General features: G+C 37.5%; 1 protein-coding gene across 3 annotated transcripts in view; it reads right to left on the bottom strand.

Annotated features, from left to right (window-relative positions):
• Window positions 1–255: 255 nt before the first annotated feature.
• The window catches only part of LOC124644451 (BCL2/adenovirus E1B 19 kDa protein-interacting protein 3), a 61,528-nt gene continuing 50,894 nt past the window's right edge, over window positions 256–10,889 (bottom strand). For 2 of the 3 annotated variants that reach the window (XM_047183806.1, XM_047183805.1), the window contains exons 3-7: window positions 6,714–6,795; window positions 5,654–5,712; window positions 5,112–5,214; window positions 4,140–4,243; window positions 256–3,102 (exon numbers count right to left, since the gene is read on the bottom strand). In XM_047183806.1, coding sequence (XP_047039762.1) covers window positions 3,048–3,102; window positions 4,140–4,243; window positions 5,112–5,214; window positions 5,654–5,712; window positions 6,714–6,795 — 403 coding nt within the window. In that variant the 3' untranslated portion in view covers window positions 256–3,047. Of the gene's footprint in view, window positions 3,103–4,135; window positions 4,244–5,111; window positions 5,215–5,653; window positions 5,713–6,713; window positions 6,796–10,889 lie in introns of those variants that run through there. The other variant, XM_047183807.1, reaches the window with a different exon arrangement.

The following is a 10,889-nucleotide window of genomic DNA, read 5'->3' as shown; positions in this document are numbered from 1 at the left end:
AATTCTTATGTGGAACCACGGATTCTATAATATGTTGCCTGGATACATTTGCCAACATGCAGTCTGCACCCCAATAACACGCGTTGGGTAAGTGGTCTACCAGTCGTATATTTATGAATTTACATCAGTGTCTTGCTCCCATTGCAAAACTGCCGCACAGATTAAGATGAAATTGTGTAAGATTATACCAGACTACCAAAACTTGTGACTCATCCACAAAAAAGGGATAAGGGCAACAAAAATAAAACAATCATCTTAATAAAAATGCATATCCTTATATTTTAAGCGCCTTAAACCTAATGATTAAAATGACACAACATATAATATTTACAATTTTGTGATAGTAAAATAAAAAACACCCGAACGGCAACCGAAGATACACGAAGGTTGCCGAACGAATTCCAATATGGCGGAAAGCAAAGCGCGCGAAATATTTGTTACGTGTTTTAGCGTTTCTTTTCTAATTTACTATCACAGTATTAAATTAATGGAGTATAGAATTCAACTTATGCATTATTTATATAAAAAAAACTTTCATATAACTGCTAGACAGCAGTGGTTTTTACAATAGATTGTCTAGTGTGATTTTGAAAGCGAACTTTCTCGATGCGTAAATTATCATCAAACTTAATTGTGTAGCATTAATTTAAAGAACTGTTTATTTCATAAAGGCTATTTTCGAGACTTGGTCGTATTATAAACACGCTCACTTACGAAATAGTAAAGGTTATAATCCAGTAAAATAAATGAAGGTGTAATATTCAAATCATGTGATGTAGCATACGCCTCTATTTCAGCCAAGTTATAACAATAATTATGAATCAAGAGTTAACAAAATTCGGAATCAACACTCAACACGTGTGATTCAACCTGTTTTTCTATATAAATAATGCATAAAATCATCAAAATATACTCCACAATTAAACAAAAAAAAATTATCTAGCCAATTCTTCTAACAACGAAAAAATAAGAACATTTCTAAACCACGTTTTTTAAACTAAAAACTTTTGACATAAAGTTTATATAAATAAAATACAATAGTGCTGTTTCTGGCAACACTATCATAGACAATAAATAAGGTTTTTTGTCAATCACAGAGACAACGAGATGTGATTTTTTTTTTTCAAAATGGCAAAGGAAAAAGTATTATGCTTTCACAATACTTGCATTTAAAACGAAAAATGATGATCTTTGTATTTGAAGATAATTTTGGAACGAACAAAAATTGCTGGAAAATAATTTTAACCAATCAGATGGCTATCATATTTTTACAAAGAAAAATATGCACTCAAGTGCCCTGGCTCGCATAAGCATGGTAAATTAAAAAAAAGTAATTTGTCCGTCTTTTAGGTAACCCTAAAATAATGGGTACGTAATTTTTCTTTTCTCTCACTAACAAATAACAACGAAGATACAACACGACTGAATTTTGTGTTACGTCACTTTTGAGTACATATTTTACATAGACGTGACGTTACAAATCTTAATGCCTTATATCTTAGTAAATATTTAATGATTTGTTAAAATAAAAAATACGTGTCCAATATTTTTTGCCAATCTAAAATGCGGACCAATTAGAATCAATCCGTCGTACCTCAAAAACTTTTAAACGTCTGTTGAACATTTGTCTAAAAGCGGTCAGATTATGACGTTGAAATAAGGTCTGTTTGGACAAGTGTTCAACAGGTGTTTAAGTTGGTTTTTAAGGCTGAATATTTTAATCCTGTCATCACGCATATTGAATTTTTTTCAAAATTATCTCCAAACACAGCTTAAATTCTAACTAATGCAGTGTTTATTTTGTCTTATAAACTACTATAATATAAAAAATATTCATAGTTTACAATTAATTGAGTTTATATTTGTTTATTAATGCCTGAGAAAAGACCACGGAGGAGGGAAAGATAGCGGAGATGCCATAAGGAAGGTAGGTCAGGCGCCTTCTTGCAGCTCAAGCAATGTGCGGTAGCCGTGATCAGTTACTAGAACTAACGAGGCGTTCGGGTTCCTTGTCAAATCAAAACCAATCTGTCAAAGGTCTTACTCGACTACCCTCAAAAAAGGCATTAAAAAACAAACATAGACACGAAGAAGTATTTTTTTTTCGAAAAAGTTGTTGCTTAAGAAAAATACAAAAAAATGTACCAAGAACTACGAGATACAGTATTTTTTTTTCTATTTTTTCTTATTTTTTTATTAATATTAGAAATTTTTCTTTTTTTTCTTCCAACACATACATATGACAGTCTGGATACGAGTTAGAGTTAGACAACTTAAATTGAATTTTAAAAGTTTGCACACCCATCATTTTTTTAGCTCGGGATGGTTGCTTAACTTTGAGTTTTAAGTTATATAATTGTAACCGTACTACTTCTCTATAATTAGCACATTTTCGTTTTTAAAAGTTATGCGATTAGACGACAAAAAAATCACTTACAAGAATGAACTTTGTGCCAATTATTTTTTAGTTTAAGAATAATTTTAAATATTGATATGCATAATGATATTTTTATACGTCTATTTGCAATCTCAATAAGGGCCGATTTTTTAATCATCAGTTAATTTCTATGTAAGTATATAAATATTTTTAAGACCCGCTCTATAACTTTCTATAACCAGCCGTATACTTGCCGCCCATTGGTCACATCGGCGATTTGACAACTGAAAATGGTTCGGTTATCGTTATAGTTAAATGGTGCAAGTCACCGAAAGTATATTTTGGATAATAATGACTACATTTTTTCAATACTAACACTCAGCTGCATCCAGTTAGACTGGAAGCCGACCCCAACATAGTTGGGAAAAGGTTAGGCAGATGACGAATTTTACAACTCAGTTTTAAGGCACTTGCCCTCAACCGATTGAGCTGAAATTTTGCATAGTTTGGATGACAATGCATGTTAAGCTATGTGAGGTCATCCTAAATCCAACATGGCTGAATATACAAGATGGTGGACTAGTTATTTTTAAGGTATACAATATTTTCTTTACTTTTGTCGTGAAATCGCATAACTAATAATAAAAAGCTATGTGCATCCGTCAGTCTTTTAGTTGAGCACTATGAGCCGGGGCGGCAACAGACCTCGCTTGCTCAGCCACATCCTGGGGACAAAACATGTATGTTATTAGTAAATCTTAATTATTAAAATGATACTTAATTTGAAGTTAAGTCGTAGTGGCCTAGTGGGTAAAGGACCAACCTCTCAAGTACGAGGGCGCGGGTTCGATCCCAGGTCAGGCAAGTACCAATGCAACTTTTCTAAGTTTGTATGTACTTTCTAAGTATATCTTAGACACCATTGACTGTGTTTCGGATGGCACGTTAAACTGTAGGTCCCGGCTGTCATTGAACATCCTTGGCAGTCGTTACGGGTAGTCAGAAGCCAGTAAGTCTGACACCAGTCTAACCAAGGGCTATCGGGTTGCCCGGGTAACTGGGTTGAGGAGGTCAAATAGGCAGTCGCTTCTTGTAAAGCACTGGTACTCAGCTGAATCCGGTTAGACTGGAAGCCGACCCCAACATGATTGGGAAAAGGCTCGGAGGATGTATGGATGATACTTAATTTGAAGGCACTATAAGTATCATTTTATAAACCATTTAAGTAGGTATTTAACCAAAAATAAACCATTTTGATACGCTTTTTTATCTGTATTTGTATACAGGAAATATGTATTTGTTTGGCTCCGAAAGTACTGAACCGATTTGGAAAAAATTTCACTGTTGGGGCGCTACACTCTTCCCGAGTAACATAGGGTATATTTTATCCCGGTACGGGCTGTAGCTCTCACGGGACGCGGGTGAAACCGCGGTAAAACGGCTATAGTACTAACCAAATTTATACTCTATCTATATTTTTAAGTAGCCACAGTTTCACCTGCGTCCCAGGGGAAAGTTCCACCCGTACCCGTTCTGAGGTGTACTCATCTGATTCCAGTGTCCTTATTACTGACTATGGCTTTGTATTGTTCTTATTTGAGGATATATCTCTACTTATAACAGTGGTGTACTCAATTGATGCCAGAGGCCTATGTCTGGGGTACTGTACTCGTCTAGTGTACTCGCCCGATGCCAGCACCGAACAACAACTATGTACTCGTGTGAGGACGTCTGTCTAATGACACTAGTGTGGTGTACTCACCCGATGCCGGCGCCGAGCAGAAGCGACACGACGTTGGTGAGAAGTACGGCCGCGATGGCGCCGCGGCTGAACAGGCAAGTGCGACGGACTGACAGGCAATGACTCTGTAATATTATAACAATTATATTATTATCTTATTCATATCATTTATTGCGTTCCACAAGTTTCACATGGTGTTACAATAAGCTTACAGCTACGAACATTTGTGGACCCTGTTAGGGCACAGCAACATTTGGCATTTAATGCCAACATTAAAATATACTTATAACTAATTCTAAATTATTATGGCGGTTCTTCAGAAAACAGTAGATGTACAACTGTGAAAATTTCAACTTTCTAACTATCACGGTTATTGAGATACAGCCTGCTGACAGACGTGTACCCGTTTGGGGACAGAACCCTATTATATGCCGAGTCTTTTCCCAACTATGTTGGGGTAGGCTTCCAGTATAACGGGATGCAGCTGTGTACCAGTGTCCGTCAAGGAGCGACTGCCTATCTGACCTCTTCAACCCAATACCCCTTAAGACTGGTGGTCAGATTTACTGGCTTCTGATTACCCATAACGATGTTCAAATGACAGCTGGGTCTTCCGAAACACGGCAGAACTCGTCACGAGAAGATAGTCATCCACGACAAGCCAAGCGTTGCTTAACATTAGGCTTTGGCGATGGAGTGTGTCCGGATCAAAGATGAGCGAGACTCATTAGTGTACTAATTGAAACTTATTGAGCTCCTAGGCCCGGTTCAGAGTATTCTGTCAAAGCCAAAATCTGAAGCAGCGACAATTTTTTGGTCGTTAGCAATTAGTTATAGTTTGTAGATTTAATTTTGTTATAAGGTATGATGGGGTTAACATATCCTTATTGGACAAAAACCTCTGAATGTAAAAAAATAAAGACTAAAAAAACCTTAGGCTGTGACTTAGCCACGAGCTCTTCTATAGTCAATAATAAGGTATAATATGCTAACCTGCTGCATAACAGGCGCGGCTAGTTGCTGCTCCAGCACCTCGATGGAGGAGGTAGCTGATGGTGGACCGCGAGCGCTTGTGGGGTGCTTAAACCGCCAGTCCCTGGAAACACATATACACAACTTTATAATCTGGTATTTAATACTGTTTCTAGCTTTAGAGCAGTTTAATTGACATCCCGCGGGAACTACTTCGGTTCCGTGGCCTTTCGTCTTCTTCAATAAAAGGGGAAGTTGTTCCTTCGGGTTGCAGGTAGGAACCGCATGGAAAGGCTAGAGGAATACTAGCTATACCTAACATCAGAGAATGACCCCTCCCTCCATGATTGCAGCGCTCGGGAGTGTCAGACTCTTACTGACTAAACCCCGCCATGTTCCTTCTTAAGCCCTTTACGTACCAGCGCCGGTAATGAGCACGGACAATCCCGCAGCCCCGATAGTGGATGTACTTTTCACAAGTACATATTTTACTTTTACCACTATTTATATGTCATCTATTTACTACAGTACAGTTCGAGAAGTAAGGAGGTTGGTCTACTCACTTAGGGGGAAGCTGGTCGGGTCTACTGCTCCATTCCCACACCCAGTCGTTGGAGTCATCCTGAAACGTTAAATACACTTTATTAAAAAATATTCTAAGGTCAAAAAAATCTCAAGTTTATTTGATCTTCTCTTTTGACCAGAAAGGTATAATTCAGCAGGTACAATTCAGCTCTGTTAGGGAAAAAAGAAAGAAACAAAACATTATTTTATTGCGTGAATAAAATAAGATATATAAAACTAAAAAAAACATGAAAAATATGTCACAAGCAGGCAGAGCCTTATTTTCATGGATAGCCGACGAATGAAAATAAATAAAATTAAAGTCTATATGTTGAATTTCAACGTCAAAGTTTTCTTCACAATTAATTTTCTTTTATACTTTTATATGCCATCTTTAACTGTATACTAAGACGATTTCAATGAGACTTCAAATAGCAGATGGGAGAAAACGTCTAAGGCGTTAAGTCTGCCATTGTACTGTTTGTGCAAAAAGTATTATAAATAAATAAAAATAAATATTTTGTAAAGATAATAAAAACAATAAGACCGGCAATACACGGACCGCTTGAAGCAGTCAGGGGCGACAGCTTCAAGCTGTCGACTGCACAGTGAACTGCAGAGTTCTATGGACGCACATACAGGAACCGCTCGATCAGTTGCAACTGATTCGGGCGGTCGACAGCTTGAAGCTGTTACCCCTGACTGCTTCAAGCGGTCCGTGTATTGCCGGCTTAGGAATGTGGTCGAACCCACAACATTGTTTAAGGGTTGGACCACATCTGGCAGCACGGAATTGCCTTTTTCCGTCGCCCTTTCTCTTTCTGTCGCTTAGAACTGCTATTTGCTAGACCGAGACAGAAAGCATAATGCGATAGCACGCGGCGGAATCCTCGAGGCGATCGCCATCACTTAATCAGTCTTGGTCTAGCAAATGGCAGTTCTAAGCGACAGAAAGAGAAAGGGCGACGGAAAAAGGCGATTCCGTGCTGCCAGATATGGTCCAACCCTAAGACGGACAGCGCTGTGGATCAAAGCTAGTTATATTGAAAAGCTACTCACTCTCCAGCAGTTAATGTAGACTCCTTTTAGCTCATCTTCAGTGGAAGGCTCCAAGTTCGGACTGTTAGGCGGAGACTTTGGACTGAAACAACATAAAAAGCCCTCCATTATTATTCGACTACTTTTGTTTGTCCAAAAAACCATTGGATTTTGCATATTAGAGGAAGTGGTATGAGCTCTGTAACATCATCATCTTCCGAGCATTTTCCCAACTATGTTGGGGTTGGCTTCCAGTCTAACCGGATGCAGCTGAGTACCAATGAGCCACAAGGAGCGACTGCCTAGCAACTCTTGGTGTAGTCAGTCCTTGGTGAACCATCATGTTATGACGAGTTCCTCCGTGTTTCGGTAGTAACGTTAAATTGGTGGGTCCCGGCTATCATTTGAACATCTTTGACAGTCGTTACGGGCAGTAAGAAGTAGCCAGTAAATCTGATAACCTAGTCTGACTAAGGAGTATTGGGTTACCCGGGTAACTGGGTTGAGAAGTTCAGATAATAGGCAGTCTTTGTGGCACACTGGTACCTACTCAGCTGGCATCAATTAGACTGGAAGCCGACCCCAACATAGTTGGGCAAAGGCTAGGCATACAAAATAAAGTCTCCACAACGCATTTACTTTTTCGTACAATGAAAATGACCTTGTCAAAAAACATACTGAAACCAGCAAAAACTGAATAGTTGTTGAAAAAATCTTCACACGCTTTCCAAGATAATACTTTAAGAAGTACACTCATATTAATTAGTGGTTATTAAAACAATTGCAGTTATTAAGATAACATGGGTTTGTGTTTACTTGAAAGATGCCGAAGTACTGTTGTTAAAATTACTTTTATTGTATACGTTATGTGGTCAATGTATCCTTTTTATGTATACTTCTATACTAGTGTAATAAAGATGATGCATTTTTTTGTTTGTTTGTACCCAAAAGGGTTCAAAAGTTATATTAGGTACTGGGTCGATTTCAAAAATTCTTTCTTTTCAATTATACCTACATTATTTCCGAGTAACGTAAGCTATATTTCATCCAGGAGTATTCGGGCAGTAGTTCCCCCGGGACGCGGGTAAAACCACGGGAATCAGCCAGTATTTAATATAATAAAGGAGAAATCCTTTTTGACGTGACAACGTCTTATAAATCGATGGAGCCGGCTGCACGCACGAAAAAACATGACTCATGCGGCGTTACCTCGCTCTGAGGCGTTACCTCGCTCTGAGGCGTTGCCTCGCTCTGAGGCGTTCCATCGCACAATCGGCCTACGCGTTCGGCAGCGTTCGACATCTGTCTCTCTCCCACTTGAGTGAGCGATGCGTCCGCGTAAACAGCTGCTATTCAATAATATATTTACATATTTTCGTCAAGTATGAAGTGCAGTGAAAAATGAATGTGGTGTAAATTGTTTATAGCAACGATAATTGCGACGATAAAGGTAATGATTCTTTCGATATTAAATATATGTTCAGTGATATATTGTCGAATATTCGTGCTTTCATAATTAAAATAAATAGCATCAGTCCGCTAGTGCAGCGATTGTAGGTTATGCTATAACAAAACTATAATAATAAGGTAATAGAACTATTTCACGATGAGTAAAAAATCAATTGCTTTACTATTCGATCGAAATAATTATGGAGCATAGCCAGTGTTGGGCAAAATGAAATCTAACTACTGATTACTAACTACAACTACATATTGTAGTTAGTAATCAAAACTGCAAATTACATTAAATAATTGTAAAAAGTAGTTCAAAAATTTGATTACTAACTACAAATTGTAGTTGCAATCTAGACACACGGCAGTGTGTCCGCCAAGTTCGAGCAAAAAAAGCGACACACCGGCCGTGGGTTATATTACACGAACCATTTCGGGCCAAATTCGACCCCCCTATAACTCAAAATCTATTTTATTTACGCATATCCAATTTCTAGTATCTGTTAAGACCCCCTCACTTATCTAAAATACAAAATTTCGTTAAGATACCTATTGGTCTTGAGATATTGACGTCAGAAAATCGCTATTTTTACTATACACTCATTGACTGACTGACTGACTCACTCATCAAAAACCTAGACCACTTCCAATGGTCGCATTGACTTGAAATTTGGCATGGAGGTAGGTCTTTATGTCAAGGTAAAGGGAAAAATCTGAAAATGGCCGAGTGTGAGTCAGTTTCAAAATAATTCAGATTATACCCCTAAGGAACTAAAACGAACTAAATTTATCTATATATATATTATATATCTTCGAATGGTCGTACCGATCTGAAATTCGTTACAAAGGTTTGTATTTAGTCAAAGTAAAGTAAAAATCTGAAAACGGCCAAGTGTGAGTCACTTTCGAAAATAACGAATGTGTAACTTTGATCCACGAACATAATATATGATAACATGTCATGTCAGTCAGTTGGTAAATCTAGTCCATTTAGTTAATCTAGTTCATTTCTTTGTAAGAAGCATAGTGCATATTCAAAAATCTGAAAGATAGTATAAATGAGACATTTCCTTAACTAACTTAATCATAAGAAAAAAATAAAATAAACAACCTTACAAAAATAAATGAAATCCCACCCAAAACAAAAATGTGAAAGGCTGCCAAGTTCGATAATATGGGAATGCTTCGCCTATAAAAGAAGTGAGATCTGAATAAGTACCAAGTTTCATACACATACCTCAGTTAAAAATAGTTACTTTTTAATGATGTTATTTGGCAAGTTTTAATAGAAAATTATATACTTGATTCATTGCGTTTAGTAGGTTTATAACAAGGTGTGTGAAAACTTGCCAAGCAATATTATTAAAAAGTAACTATTTTTAACTGAGGTATGTGTATGAAACTTGGTACTTATTCAGATCTCACTTCTTTTATAGGCGAAGCATTCCCATATTATCGAACTTGGCAGCCTTTCACATTTTTGTTTTGGGTGGGATCACGATTACGAGATTACTTTTTATAACTACCTACACATTTTAAATAATCAATCGCGCGTTCATGTACTGACTTGTCGTTTGCTAGTTAAGTACAGTTACCGGCACGGAAGTCGAGCCCTGACTTTCACCTGCGCAGAAGTGATTTATTGGGTCCCTTTGGTGGTATGAAGGGAGCGCGGGGGCGGCGGTAAAGCGGTGATTGGCCCGCAGCGCATCGCGTCATAGCCGTCATTCGGGATTGGTTCTTAGCTGCGGTTGACGTACGTCAGGACGACGAAACACTTCGGGCCAATTTAATTGACACCAATTTTTATAAAATATATTTTTCTTTTTTATAAAAAATGTTTTTCATTTAATTAAAGAATAAATTAAATTCGAGGTAAAAAATGTTAATAAGAAAAGTACCAAGGTACGAAGTAGTTTTTTCTTGTCAAACCAGAAAATTTAACCTATATTTTAAATTAGAAACACTTTTGATTATCTAATTCCATCCCAATTTCCATTTCTCAATTAAATCAATCAATATATTTTTTTTCTTTAAATCACTGAGCCAGTATGAAATTACTTAGGGAACTTAGGAAAAAATAAATAAATATATTAAAAAAAAAAAATTGACATAATTGTATTTATGCGTACAAATAAATGTAACTTGATCAGTTCAATTATGATTTCCATTAACCTCCTTCTCTACATCCATACAAAATATCTATCAAACAAATAAAATGAAAATTTTCTTTTGAAAAATGCAACCATTCCATCAGTATTTTCTTATGACGTTGTCACGTTCAACTATCGTCAGTAAACCGACTTTACAGACAACCAATTTTTTTTGTTTTTTTGTTGGTACCCTAGAGGCAACGAAACTACTGGACTGAATTGAAAAATTAATTAATTATTAATTAATATTTCGACTTTTGACTGCCTCGTTGGTCTAGTGGTCGCAAGCGCGGCTGCTGTGCCAGAGGTCTCGGGTTCGATTCCCGGGTCGGGCCGAAATCGCTTTGTGGGTTTTCTTAAACTTTCACAAAGCAGCCCGTAGTCTGGAAGTTGGTGATTGATTCACCCGTGCATCGGAGAGCACGTAAATGTTGGTCTTGCGCCTGATCTCTCTCCGGTCGTGTCGGATTGCCGTCCCATCGGGTTATGAGAGTAAAGGAATAGGGAGTGCACCTGTGTCTGCGCAAATGCTCGTGCACTATAATATGTCCTGCGCAGCTGGCTGATCTCCTTAGATGAGAACAGCCGCCGT

This window comes from Helicoverpa zea, chromosome 30, assembly GCF_022581195.2.
Source record: "Helicoverpa zea isolate HzStark_Cry1AcR chromosome 30, ilHelZeax1.1, whole genome shotgun sequence".
Lineage (NCBI taxonomy): Eukaryota > Metazoa > Arthropoda > Insecta > Lepidoptera > Noctuidae > Helicoverpa > Helicoverpa zea.
The sequence above is the reverse complement of the archived record's forward strand: the minus strand, read 5'-3'. Positions and strand labels throughout refer to the sequence as shown.